At 38.4% G+C, this 15,154-nt stretch overlaps 1 protein-coding gene across 7 annotated transcripts in view; it reads left to right on the top strand.

Moving 5' to 3' along the window:
- Window positions 1–15,154, top strand: part of AUTS2 (activator of transcription and developmental regulator AUTS2) — a 1,198,864-nt gene that overhangs the window by 533,057 nt on the left and 650,653 nt on the right. For all 7 annotated transcript variants that reach the window (XM_017956233.3, XM_003895905.5, XM_021935193.2 and 4 more), the window contains one exon: window positions 8,288–8,323. In XM_017956233.3, the coding sequence (XP_017811722.1) occupies window positions 8,288–8,323 (36 nt within the window). The remainder of the gene's footprint in view (window positions 1–8,287; window positions 8,324–15,154) is intronic.

The following is a 15,154-nucleotide window of genomic DNA, read 5'->3' as shown; positions in this document are numbered from 1 at the left end:
GCACATCTGTGCTCACAGCAACTTGGGAGGCTGAGGCAAGAGAACAGCTTGAACTTGGGAGGTGGAGGTTGCAGTGAGCAGAGATTGTGCCACTGCACTCCAGCCTGGGTGACAGAGTGAGACTTAAAAAGACTTTTTAAGACTCTGTCTTAAAAAGAAAAACTCAAATTTGCTTTGCTTTTCTAAATTATGTATTACCAGACCATGTTGCCAGGAGGGAATAATTGGCCACAAGAACTTTCAGATTGTCCACATCAAGGAGATATAGTAACTTGTTTAGATTAGTCACTAGGGAAGAGGTAAGGGGAATAATTGAATACATATTTAATAAATGTTTACGATGAGTTATTCAAGGGGAAAATATTGCTTCCAACTTACACAGAATTTTGTAATTGGGGAAGTTTGTCAAAAGTTAGGAGCAAAACATGCTTAAAAACTTTTAATAAACAAGCCTCAAATTATGAAATGTTAATGGGCATTTATTACAAACAGGCCAAGATTTAATAGAAGTTCTGCTATTTATTGTGTGTGACCTTAGGCAAAGAACGTGACCTCTCTTCCCTGCCAAGACGGAGTCTTGCTGTGTCGCCCAGGCTGGAGTGGAGTGGAGTGGAGTGGACTACAATGGCGCAATTTCAGCTCACTGCAACCTCCACCTCCTGGGTTCAAGCAATTCTCCTGCCTCAGCCTCCTGAGTGGCTGGGATTACAGGCATACACCACCACGCCTGGCTAATTTTTGAATTTTTAGTAGAGATGGGGTTTTACCCCGTTGGCCAGGCTGCTCTCGAACTCCTGACCTCAGGCAATCCATCCACCTCGGACTTCCAAAGTGCTGGGATTACAGGCATGAGCCACCATGCCTGGCCTTGTTCACACTTTCAAGTCTTCCTACCTTTGCTTATTCTTTTTATTTATTTAAAGTGGATTGCAGTGGCATGATCTCAGCTCACTGCAACCTTGACCAGGGGGTTCAAACTTTTCTTGTGCCTCGGCCTCCCAAGTAGCTGGGACTATAAGCATGTGCCACCATGCTTGGCTAATTTTTGTATTTTTAGTAGAAATGGGGTTTTGCCATGTTGACCAGGCTGGTCTTGAGCTCCTGACCTCAGGTGATCCACCCTCCTCAGCCTCCTCCCAAAGCCCTGGGATTATACACATGAGCCTCCACGCTTGGCCTGTTTTATTTCTGTTCTTTGTTCTTTGTTTTTCTTTTCCTTATGTCAGCCTCAGCCTCACTTCTACCAAACACTTCCCAATATACTGCAGAAGTAAACTTCTTTAGTGCTATATTTAACGACTATATGAATATGACTCTTTTCACCTTTCTCTCTGAAAGAATTTTGGGTTGGGTTGTTAGTTATGAGAAGACAGAAAAACATTTGACACCTTTCCAGGGTTCAGATCTTTGAAGGAATTTAAACATCTCAGGAAATAATGAAAAGGGATCAAATTCTTATAAGTCTAATGCTACACAGTTGTCTAATCTTATAATTCTGGTAGCTATTTACAGTTGAGACATTTTTTTCTACTGCTTTTTGACATACCCCTTCTCCTACTTCAGATCTCTCCTGGTCTTTGGGTTTTTATTGATTCGTCTATCCCACAGTGCCACTGTTCATCCATCCATGGCGCATCTTTCCTATTCTTTCTTCTTCCCTTCCTTCCCTCCCTCCCTCCCTCTCTTGAAATCTTTATTGAGGTTTTATTCCATGCCAGGTTGTTTCACCAGCTACTGTTAAGGAGGAAACTGACTTGAGCCACTACCATGAATGAACTTCCCACATTGTTATAATTAGATTAGGAAATCTAATCTCAACCTGACAAGGATTCTTTTTTATTCCTCTCTTTTTTAAAAAAAATCTGTGCCACATTTTCCTTTTCCTTAACAGTTTGCTTATGCCTTTTTCCATTCCTATCTCATATATTTATGAATTCTCCTGGATATGTCAGTATTTCAGTTGTCAAGAAGTGTCAGTCAAATTCCTTTCATTCATCAGGTATAGTCTGGGCATTTGAGGTTGAGTGGAGAACAAGATGAAGCCTCTGCCCTCATGAAATTTCCATTCTAGTGGGAGCAACAAATCTGTGAAGAAACAACTAAAATTCTTTCTAATACAGTGTTTTCTGACATAAACAATATGAAGTGTGGGGGTGTGCTGCCACTTTAACTAGTGTGATTGGATAAGACCTTTCTGTGTAGGTGACATTAAAACTGAGGCCTAAATAAAGAAGAGAAGGTAGACAGGTGAAGATCTATGGGAAGAACATTTTGGGCAACAGGAGCAACAAGTTTAGAGGCCCTGATTCAGAAGCAGCATGTTATGTTTTAGGGCAAGAAAAATGGCTAATGTGGCTAGAGTAGAATGAAGAAGTACAGTGGCTGAACACGTAACTTCTAACCCATGCTAAGGTGGCTGGGTGTTGTATTAACTTCCTGGGCTGCTTTAATGAATGATCACAAACTGTATGTCTGGAAACAACAGAAATCTATTATCTCGCAGTTCTGGAGGCTAGAAATTTAGCATCAGTGTGTATCTGTAGGGCTATGTTCCCTCTGCGGGCTCTAGGGAAGAATCCTTTTTTTCTCCTAGCCTCTGGTGTCTCCCAGTGATCCTTGGTGTTCTTGGCTTGTAGATGCATCATTCCAGTCTCTTCTTTAGTTTTCACATGGCTTCTACAGCAGCCATTGGATTTATAGCCCATCCTAATTCTGTATGACCTTAATTTGGTTACATCTGCAAAGACCCTATATCCAAATTATGTCATTGTGTTAACTTCTCCACAGAAACAGAACCACAGCAGAAGATAACAGAACCAATAGAGAATGAGAATGATTTATTTTGAGAAATTGGCTCACAGTTTCAGAGGCTGACAAGTCCCAAGATCTATAATCAGCAAGCCAGAGACCCAAGAGAACCAATAGTATAATTCTAGTCTCAAGACTGGCAGGTTTGAAACTCGTAAAGAACTGATGTTTTTATTGTGCCTGAAGGCACAATAAAAAATTGATGTCCCGGGTCAAAGCCAGGCAAGAGGAATTCTCTCTTATCTGGGAGAGAGTCAGCCTTTTGTTCTTTTCAGACCTTCAACTGATTGGATAAGGTTCACCCACTTTAGGAGGACAACCCAGTTTACTCAGCATATCAATTTAAATGTTCAACTCATCTAAAAACATCATCACAGAAACACCCAGAATCATGTGTGACCAAGTATCTGGGTACCCCATGGCCCAGTGAAGTTGAAACATAAAATTGACCATCACAATCACACTCTGGGGTTCCTGGTAGACGTAAACAGGGAGACATTGCCCAATCCATGACAGGTTATTATCTTAAAAACCATTGGAATATGTTATAAGGATTGGAATTGTAGTTCTCACTTTAAAATGTTTATTTTGCCTTTGATATGAGGAACTGTCCATGAAGATGAGAGCAAGAATGAAATCAGAGGTAGAAGCCAAAAGGCTGAGATGAGAGTTGGTGACAACCTGAAGTGGGCATAACAGAAGGTTGAATCATTGATGTTAGAAGTGACGTAGCATTTTCACACCTGATGCTTTTATCAAGTTGTTACTCCATTTTTACTTGATTTCTTCCAACAACTACATGCTTATTTCTCATTCAAATATATTTTGTGTGTGGTTTTTTTGTTTTTGTTTTTTTGTTTTGTTTTGGTTTGGGTTGGCTATTAGTAATCTTATTTCCAAGGCACGTTTCTTTGGATTAAGATTTCAGGTTTTTAAAACACTACTGGAAGATCTGTGAATGAGCTTGTTTTGTGACCTTTGCAAGAAACTTACTTGTTCATATAATTCCTGGCATGGTCCTTCTCCTTTTTACTCCCAAGAGAGAAAAGCATAAAATGAAGGTAGGTAGCAAGGGATGTTGAACACAATTAGTGATTTGGAAGAATTTTAAAATATTCAATTTAAATTAGCCCTAGGGTCAGAACACATTCTCACCTAGGGGTGGAGTACACATGTGTCCTGTCTGTACTCAGGGAGCTGTAATAGTAGCCATGGCCTCTCTGTGTGGATTTATAATGAATGGAGCACATCTATTTTAGATGGATAATCAATTTTGAAATCCCTTGTTGTAAGTATGCTGTTAAAACAGAAATGTTAACTTCATGAGTTTAATGAGTAGCTTCGATGATAGCTTAGTGACAGAGATGGAAGGAAAGGCAAGCGGGGGGAAGTGAGAAGAGAACAAGTGTTTAATGAATATCTACTTGCAGACTTGAACGTCAGCAGCAACATTCTCCCTCCTGGAAAATGTCTTTCAACTGCGCATCCCATTACGTTCCTGCAGCTCATGGTAGCATGAAGATTGAGACAAAGAGTGTGCTTCTAAGAAAGCTCTCCTTTACAATATAATGAGATGGAGGTGGGTAATTTGTGGAGATCGCTGGAGCAGTGGTCAAATATGGAAAAAAAAAAAATCCAGCAGAATGAAAAGACCATGTTAAACAGGAGATGGCTTATAATGAGCCCGGAAATTGCATATTAGATAGCCAGCTGGCCAGCATTTCCTCATATCCCTGTCTTCTCATGCAAACCGCTGAAATGTTCTCCTACTCTATTTTCTCAACCTCTTAATAGTTCTCATTTCTACCTACTGCATTGAAAATATGAATGAAATGGCAACTCTACCACTTGAAGAAATAAGAATGAAGCCCTTTTCAGCAGAAGTATTTGCCTAAACATGGATGGATAATATTATTTCAAATGCTTTTGAAACCAAGGAAACTTCTGTTTCTTTCTTTAAAAAATCCTCTTAATTTTCAAGTCACAATTTGACTCACAGCCTTTTCAGTATTCTGTGGCCTCTTTTGCTATATAGTTTGGACAGACTTTGCTTGAAGTCTCCAAGCAAGAAAAATGGAAGCCCTCCCTTATTGGAAATTAACAGGGAGACTTGGCACGGTTCCTCATGCCTGTAATCCCAACACTTGGGAAGCTGACACAAGAGGCTCACTTGAGGCCAGAAGTTTGAGACCAGCCTGGGCAACATAGTGAGACCCTAACTCTAGGAAAAAAAAAAAGTAACTGGGCATGGTAGTGCATGCCTGTACTCCCAGCTACTCAAGAGGCTGAGGCAGGAGGATCACTTGAGCCCAGGAGCTTGAGGTTGCAGTGAGTCATGATCTTGATTATTAAAGAAGAGTTTTGTCAAATTGTTCAATAGTTAGGGTATTAGCACCTGTCTTCTTTCCTGGTTCTTTACCTTTTGGTGACTGTCTCTTCTTTGGTGACTGTGTCTTCTAAAATGAGAGAGCAGTACCAATCCCTAAATATACATCTGTAAGTGAATAACTTACAGCACATTTCTAACAATATTACCGCTGTTTCTAAACATTCCTTTGTTTTGTTTTTAGCATGATCTGTTGTTGCCTGTGTTCGTGTAATTTCTGTCTTGGAAAATTATTGAAGCCACCAAATATTTGCAGCTATATTTAGATATAGACTTAGATTAGAAATATATGACAGAGACTCTTTTCTGGGCCTTTTTGATAGTAAGACCTCAGGGATATATGATAGTTGTTTTGAGCCTCAGCCAAACTGTGACTTCCCTGTGGCTGGTAGCTTCTGTTATCTATGCTTTGATGGTGGGGTCCTGTTGGTAACCAGGCGTAATTTCTCACTGAATACAAGGCCGTAGTCAGAATCTTGGGGTTGTAGGACTAGACAAGCAGAAATCTTTTTATTAAATAGATGTCACTCCTGTTGAAATTCTCCAGCTACGACTGAAGGGAGTTGGCAAGTAGCCAAGAAAAATGTGGTGGAAAGGGTGGAAGAGGGGAGGAAATGTCAATGCCATGGACATTTGGCGAAGTCCATCAGAAGAGGGCCTTTCTACACATGTGTTTTCTGCCAGATCCTGACATCAAAACTGAATGCCATGCATCTTTTCCCTAAAAAAAAAGAAAAAGAAGAGTACACTGGGTTTTCACATGTGAATGGCTCCTGATACAAGAATCTGTATGCTTTCTAGCAAATGCTGAAACAAATTCCAGCGGACCTTTATGTATATGGGGATCTTGTGTCTGTGTTCCCTCGTGTGTCTGTGTTTGTGCCCGTGTCTGGGGGGGGGGGTTATAAGGCAGGGTGCTTAAATGCTTTGTTGCATTATGTTAATTCCTCGGCAGTGCAATCAAATTCATGTCGTAATTAAAGCTGTCAGTTGGAAGGCAAGCCAATCGCCACGAAAACACAGCATAACAAATGAAGTGAAATGATTCTGCGTGTAGCTATACAATGCTTCGCCAGGCATGAAATTAAATAAGTAATTTGATGTTGACATCAGAAATTGAAATGATACCCACTGTTCCCTCATTCAGTCAGACCTGCATAAACAATAGCCAGAACAAATATGCACAACAAAGCCCTCTTCTCCACCCAGCTCCGAGTAATGTACAATATATATGCAAAATGAGCATAACAGAGCTTTCCGAGACCTGAAGGATGTAATTTTCTTTGGTATACAATAAGATGATATGTATGTGGGGGTAGGGAAGTGGGTTTGGTGGGAGTACTTCTCTTTCTGGGATAAAATACATTTGCAGGAAGGGAAAGAAATGAAATAAACAAATCCCGTGGTCTCTCTGAGTAATTCATCCTAAAATGAGTTTACTTCCCAGGGGTATGGCTCCAAGCTAGTGGAGACCTAACTTGACTTTTGCTTTCTTCTGCTGCTGCATGGAGGGCTGTGGGTGCTGGAAACAGGTGCTGCTGTCATATGGCTAGTCACTGGTATGAGAAATTGTCTCCATGACTACTGTGGATCTCCCTCCATACATTTACGGGATTAAGAATGCAGCAGGATTTTTAAAAACTGAGTCCAGTGAGCAAGATCACACATCTATGGTGCTTCATTCCCCTGAGTTTGTGTGAAACACTGAGATGAAGAAAGTTTTGCTTTGGGAGCTGCATTTAGGAATGCCCTGAAGCATACTCTTCTTGTTTGATGTAGATATAGTTGCAGTACCATATTTCCTCCTCAAAGAGCTTATCATCAAGAAGAATCACATCTCCTGTAGTTTTATAGATGTCAAATTCTCCTGAGCCATTTTTCTTATACATAATCCATCCATTCATTTATTTATACATTCATTCAACAAGTCCTTATTAAATGCATCCTGTGTGCAAGTCATTGTGTGAAACTCTAAGAAGCAATGATGAATAGGCCAGATGGTTACTGCTATCTGAAGTTTCCAGAGTAGGGGGCAGGACATGTAGGCAGAAGAGCTAGCAGTGAACAGAGTTAACTATTGAATCAGGGCAGAGGTCATTTTGCTCCTGGGAAGGTGAAACACCCAACCCAAGCTCATCAGGGAAGAGGCCTGTCTGGTGCAGGGATGTTTAGCTGAGACCTGCAAATCTATTCCGCATTTGCTTCATCTTCATTTCAAGCTTAATCACAAAGAGGAAGAGGATGCTAAAAATGAAATAATTTATAAGGAGAGGTTTTAGGAGAAAAAGCAAACAAAAATGAGAATCTCAGGCAAGTTTAAAATATGTTTTTGTTTTTTGTTTTTTGTTTTTTGGCTTCTTTTCCCAAACAAGTGATGCCCTGCATTCCTTTCAGAATGAACATTTTTAAGTTCCCTGTGTGTCAGAACTATGACAGCCTAAACTGGTAATTCTTGTGACTTAAACCCTTCAGAAAAATGGTGCTTTTCACTGCTCCTCTTGGCCCACACATTCTTTGCATTTTAGTCTACTAATTACGTTTACAAAATGTCTCATTTTTGAAAAGCACCGTGTGTGTACTAACTGGTGCCTTTAGGGAATAAACTGGCAAGTAGGTCATACACTGGAAAAGTCATCCAAACCCACTGGGCTTTTTATTTTCAAGTCAGTCTGGGCTTTTTCCTCTTGCCTGCCCCTTTGCGGCCACAAAACTGAGTAGCTTGAGACCAGGGCATTGAATGTCAGCAAGTCAGGGAGGCAAGCTGATGCGTGTCTGTTTAGTCTCAGTGCAGGGCGAAATGCCATCATTAATTCATTACCCAGCTGCCTGTCAAATAAATTGGCAATTACATCCACCGCAGAGGCTTGGAATTCAGTAAATAGCACGTTAGCATCTCTGAGTTGTTGAGAGATGTAAAGGGGAAAATTAAGCAACACGGTGTTTGTATCAGTAGCAGATGACAAGGGGCAGCATACACTGGTGATGTGATGTAGTGATGAAAAGCCTGCAAAGGGCTGGTAATGAGCTGTGTGGATTGGAACGTGTTAAAAACCATTGCTGATTTTCCACTTTTGTCTTTATGCTTTATTGCAGAGTTCAGCTCCTTCCAGCTTGGGAACAGGCTACTTCGTAAGTCTATCTCAACTTCCACATATGTGCCTTGCATTGCCATTGATTTCCTTCTATAATGAATGCTCATTGGGATATGGAAAAAAATCTGAGAATTTATCTCTCAGTCCTGAAGAGCAGACTGATTTCCATTCTTTATTAGGAATTGTTTTACTTTTAGAAGACATAGCCTGCTGGGCCCTAGGGATCATAAGTAAGTCCAAGGTATATACCTGGTTCCTAACACCCAGGACATTAGCTCCTTACCTGGCCACGTAAGGAGATACAGGGAACCCTGATTAGCTCGTGCCACCATTTCTCCACAATTACTTTTTTAGTAAGAAGTGTCATGTGGGGGTTGGAATTCAGATTATGCATTGAGATACTGATTTCTTGAAGAATATCTCTTCATATAAAGTGAGTTGCCTTTTTTTTGGTGGGGAGGACGGGGAATGGAGATAGTATTTTTTAATGAATATTTTCCCTCACAGTCTGGGTAGCTTGCCTTTAGGTTTTTCTTTCAGCAATAATTAAACTAATATACTTATTTTTGCTAAAATGCAAAGTTTATTTCTGAATCTTATTCTCTGTCCTTCAGGAAAGATGGCACTGGGGTGCCCTTCAGGGATTATCACAATATTGTAATAATCATGAATCTAAAATTCATTCTCAAACAGCAGTTGTCACTTCATTATATTTATTTATAGTGAAATTATCCTTTCTGGATTTAGTGATCCTTTTCAAGATACAAATAAAAAAGAGTGACAAATAAGCATTATTTGTACAATAGGATAACATGTCAATGTAGAAGTCTGTTGTGATACTTAAAGGAACCTAATTGGTGTTCTAAGAGATGAATACTGATACAGTCATGCCTCAGCATTTTCTGAGAAAATAGTGAAATCAAGAAAATCAAATAAAGTGGAAAATAATTAATTCACTTTAGTTGCTTTTAACTTTTGTCTCCAATGCTAATTACTCTGGTTTTCTTCTGCTCACATATTTCTCTCAATACATTTACATTAAATGTATGGAAACGAGCATCATTTCATTAATAAATGAGTATTTTCCAAGCTTAGCAAAAGTGGCATTTTCTAGATGTTGACTTTTTTTTTTGGTCTTTATCTATAATAGGAGAAAAAGTATAAGGATGATTTGGACCTGCTTAATACAGTTAGCACACTTACCCTTGCTCCTACTTATTGTGGCTGAATATTCATACTAACAGAAACAAGCAGGATACATTCAGTATCCTGCTTCAGCAGTCGAAATAACAGACGTAGCCCCATCTGGCATCTCTTCACACCAGGCTGGATGTGGGTTGAAATGCTGGAAGTAAAATCTGGAGACTGCGATATCTATTCTCCATCCAAAAGCTAAAGCCTCCCCCTTTGCTTTCTTCAGCAGAAAGAAGGCCAAAGCCACTAACTGCCTTAGTCCTCGATCATTTCTATACTGAACATTCTATGCCTTAGTCCTTGATCACTTCTATACTGAACATTCTAGTGTTTTTTTTTATTGTCAGTAGGATCCCCCTGAAAGAAGAAAGTCATTTCTCGAAACCATTGAGATTTTCATTATGCTTTTTGCAGTTATTTTTCTCTCTAGTTCCAAGAATGGTTTTTTTAATTCTCTAATAATATATTCTTATGATTAAAGAGTCTTTAATTACAAGTCTATTAATAAAATGACTTTTACAGCACATTGGATGAGTATAAAGGTTTTTTCTTATTTTGGTGAAATTGCTGGTAGACTTACTTTGCTTACATAAAAATCTGTCATCTTACTAGCTTACATGGAGAAGATATATACCAGATGTATATTCAGCTTTCAACTATGACAAAAATGCCCTGCTAGGATGTGTTTCCAATAATGTGATTGTTATGTTATCAGAGTGCAAAATCCATTGATATTGTTGCCAAGTCCTCATGAAAAGTATCTTCTATTTCAACTTTCATTCCAATAGTATCACATGTAATAATTTCAGATACTAACTTCCACACTGGGGAGTTTCATACTTTTAAGTGGAAATCGTATGTGCACAACTTACATTAGTTCTTTGCCAACATATTATTTACACTGTGCTTTGTGATTTGTGCTGTCATAATAGCTTTTTACTTATGTCTATAAAGAAGGCTCAGCTTCAGGTAAGTGAAATGGCAATTTTTCAAGTCTATCCTTAATCCTCTTCAGCACGTCTTTGAAGTATGGATGGAGGGAAATCACCTGCAGAGTCCATGAGCTATTAGCACAACTGAACCATAACATGAAATCTGGTATAAGAAAGCTGAAGGCACTTTTAACAATCTAGAACCGTTTTCTTGAACACTTTCCCATGCCCCAGCTTCACAATCTTCCTTTGTTTTTATTTTATACTCCTCTAGAGCTTTTGTCAACAGAGGTAAGATGCTATTCATTGTGTGTGTTAATAAAATAGACACCTGAGTATATACATGTGCAGGTGTGTGTGCATGCACACACACACATACACACCCTTAGCCAAAACCGGTATATTTTACTTTCAGTTCTTTTATCTGTAGTGATACATTAAAGGGTTTAAAGGAGAAGCCTTTGTTTTTGATCTGGTTGTATTTGTTTATATCTCCTTGGTTTTGTGTTCCAAAGATGTCTGCTTAGGTCTGTCACTTTTCCAATCCGTTTAGAAGCAGAAGATCTGAGAAATGAGAACAGCAGCTAAAATCAGTATTTACATAAGCATATTGCAAAGAATTCTTAAAGTAGACAAAATAGAGAAGGATTGGAACAAACTTTCTACATTTTTGGGAGCTTTTGAATAATGTGGGTGTTATACACACAGAGAGACACACATATATATTCATTACATACTCATGCCCAGCTCATATTCTAAATATAAATGAAAGTATAGACTAGTTGGAATCGATTTGCTTTTTTTTTTTTTTTTTCTGGCAAGAGTACTAAAACTTGTTAGAGCGTGTGTAGGATTTTCTGTCTTTTTTTTTTTTAAACGTCAATGCGGTGAACACATTTTCTTTTAAATTTAAACGTTTTAAGCTGTGCGTTCTCCTTAAACATGTATTTGAGGTTTCATTATGCATGATGTGTAATTAAGAACTTAGAGGCAGAATGATCTTTAAGACTACTTGTATGGCCTTGGTCAGGTTATTTTATGTCTCTGAGTCTATTTCCTTATCAATACCTGCCTATTAGTGTTGCAAATATTAAATGAGATAAGATATTTAATGAACACAGAATATCACTCTATACTACCAAATAATAAGTACTGTCTTCTGTTATTCACACAATCATGTGTGATGGAGCAAAGTTGGTCTCATCAGGTGGCTGTGCAATGTTGTACAAAGTAAGTTTTGTAATTTGTACCTGTAGGATAGGAGTATTTTATTCTTATTACGTTCTTCTTGTAGCTTTCTCAAGAGCATAGGTTTTGTGTTTGATCAGTTATATACATTTTTTTCTGTATGTAAACAAAACACATAGGATATTCATCCTCTGTGATTCTATATGAACATGATGATGTTGGAATGAACTGTTATATTAGCCGTCCACATATTATGGTTGCTCTCTGTAATTTGTCAGTTAAAGTTACTTGTGTGTATTTTCTTCCTTAGAAGCATTGAAGCACTTGGAGCTTTTAAAGACTGCTTAGCAGCTTTTAGGATTGGGCTGAGAGGTTAAGGAACACCTCTTCAATATATTCCACTTTTATGAGCTTGTATCACATTTGCTCCTTTCTGACAAGAAAAAGAAAAATTGATGCCCTAGCATATATGAACACAGTAACTGAAATCAGTAGAATGAAAAGACCAGTGAGAACATCTCATGTTGGCCAGTGGTCTGGTATGTCATCACAAGAAAGATCTGGACTCATTCTTTATAGCACTTGACTCCATGTGGAGTTGGGAGCTGCTTTTGGGGTAACTAACCAACCAGGCAGAACTTGATTCCTGGTGTAAGGGAAGTATGGCCTTACTTTTTTCCAAGTGACATGTTCTGCCTTCTCTGGATAATTTTCAGCCTTCTTCCAGGTTTGAATCTAACTGTCTTAGAACCACAGCCTCAAATAGCTTGGATCCTGCTTTTGTAAACTCCAGTAATTTCTCTTAAGGATTCTCAACTAATAATTTTCATCTTCCTCAATTGGGTCATGTCTAGTAATTGACATACTTTAAAGTTATCAGGGAAAACAACTCACTTCTACTCAGTGATTAAAACTGCCACATTATGTAGTAAAGGGGAATCATGTAGTGGTATACATCTTCAAATGGGATTTGTATAATTATTGTTTTCCTGTGCAGTTGAATTACTTAAGTTGTGTATGTAGTGCTGGTAAAAGGCTGTAGGTGCAAAATATTGACCTGTAGCTTTCTATCCAGGGTTATAAAGGTCATAATGGGAATATTCTTTGCCCCTTTCTAAGTTTTTGACTATAAATCCTTGAAATGTCTCCTGTTTTCGTTTGCTATAGTTTGTATAACTTCTTCTTTTTTTTTTTTTTTTTTTTTTTTTTTTTTTGACAGGATCTCACTGTGTCACCCAGGCCATAGTGCAGTGGTGTAATTACAGCTCACTGCAGCCTTAGCCTTTCTGGGCTCAGGTGATCCTCCCACCTCAGCCTCCCCAGTATCTGGGAGTAAATGTGCATGCCACCACACCTGGCTAATTTTTGTATTTTTTGTAGAGATGGAGCTCTACCATGTTGCCAAGGCTGGTCTTGAACTCCTGGGCTCAAGCTATCTACCCTCCTTGGCCTCCCAAAATGCTAAGATTACAGACGTGAGCCACCACGCCTGGCTGTATAACTTCTAAAACTGATTTGGTATTTTGTTTAACCATAGTTGCTTTTTAACCATTTTCCCATTTGCCCAGATAATACTCACCAGTGGTGCTTGCAGCTGCAACATTTATCTTGATATAACTGCCAGAAAATATCTTGCTTTTATTATTTTCCCATCGCTTTAGTATATTGACTTTGGAAACAAAAGACATCATTCTACTCTTAGCATTCTATTTTCAGTAGTGGTATTGCCATTTATAAAATATAGTAATTTTTATAAATGCCACCATGCCCAACCAGTTTTAAATATTTCTGACACATTGTATTCATTTATTTTGTGGGGGTGAATTCCTTTATTAAAACATTCAAATTAATAATTTTGCTTGGTTTACAAGAAAACTGATGCCATCAAGGAACTTGAAAAGTTACTAGGCAAATTTCAACAAAGATTTCTATAATTTATCAACGACGCCTGGGCACGGTGGCTCATGCCTATAATCCAGCATTTTTGGGAGGCTGAGGCGGTGGATCACGTGAGGTCAGGAGTTCAAGACCAGCCTGGCCAACACAGTGAAACCCCGTCTCTCTACTAAAAATGCAAAAATTAACTGGGCGTGGTGGCATGCACCTGTAATCCCAGCTGCTCGGGAGGCTGAGGCAGGAGAATCACTTGAACCTGAGAGTCAGAGGTTGCAGTGAGACAAGATGGGGCCATTGCACTCCAGCCTGGGCGACATGAGTGAAACTCAGTCTCAAAAAAAAAAAAAAAAAAAAGAGAAAACAATGTATAAATGTTATTGAAAATTCAGTTTTTTATTTAATAATAATCCCAGTCTCAGATGCCCTTTCATTCTTTGAATTTGCATATCTCTATAAGATTTCTCTTTCAAAAATTTCTGGTTGTCTTATATATATACCTTGTATAAGCTGATCTAGCAGTGGCTAGATAGGATCAGATTCAGATTTGGATTTTGGCAAGGATGCCTCATAGATCATGTTGTGTGCTTCCATTAGGAGCCACATAATTAGTTCTTTATTTTTATTAATGTTAATAGCCATTGATTAGACTCAGTGTTCATTAGGAGCTGCAAAATGGTGATATTGCAGTTCCATCGTTCTATAAAGAGAAACATCTACATTAACTACAGGTATTTGGTTATCCTGAGGTACAGTTAACACACTGTATTTAAATAAGAGGGTTTGAGCTCTCCAGAGAACCTATCACTATTTATAAGATTTCTTATGGGTTTTAGTTTCAAAAGTACAGATACATCAACCTGGTGCTGACGGCAGCTCCATCCAAAGCAGAAGAAATAGTCTTCTTACCCACTTGCCGGTACTTGCTGTGATGCTAGGAAAGGATTTTGTAATTCAAGTGTTCATTCATCACCTGTTAAGTACTGATATTTAAGATAAATAACATTAAGTATTTTAACACTTCCCGCCAAATAAAGACCCTAACCTTTGTATTTGTTAATAATTGACACTAGGTAAATGAATTATTGGCCATTATTTATATATTGACAAAAATCTATTATAATGGAAATATTTTTGAAAATCTAAATTTTATCTAGAAATCCATGGAGGTTATCCAGTTATTATTAGGGCATTTGAACTAATTGATAAAGAGTTGAGTTGGAAAACTACTCTCCAGATGGAGATTTCATTTCATTTTAACTCACAAGTGTGACTTAAATGTCTACTCTTAGTTCTTAAGTTGCACAAGTATGACTTACATGTCTACTTTTAGTTCTTAAGTTGCCTAATATGTAAGCACGGCCCTCAAGTCAAAGATGTGTAGTTGAATTTGAAGCAAAGCAAACTGATTGGTCTATGAGAAGTGTAAGTAGAGCACTTGGAAGTATAAAGGAGGGTCAGTTAAATGTAGCAGGCTTAAATTGTGCAGAGCTTGATGGATGTTTAGATAGTCAATAGGAAAAGAAAGGGTGGAACAAAGTTTGAAGCAGAGGGAGCGACAAAGACAAGAACAGAGGAATTACATAATAGTGTGGATTGAATTGACTGTATGATGTCTCTGGGGAAAGACAGGACTTAGGTTGTCAGGGAATGTTGGCTGA

This window comes from Papio anubis, chromosome 4 (genome assembly GCF_008728515.1).
Source record: "Papio anubis isolate 15944 chromosome 4, Panubis1.0, whole genome shotgun sequence".
NCBI lineage: Eukaryota > Metazoa > Chordata > Mammalia > Primates > Cercopithecidae > Papio > Papio anubis.
This window is presented reverse-complemented; position numbering and strand designations above follow the sequence as displayed.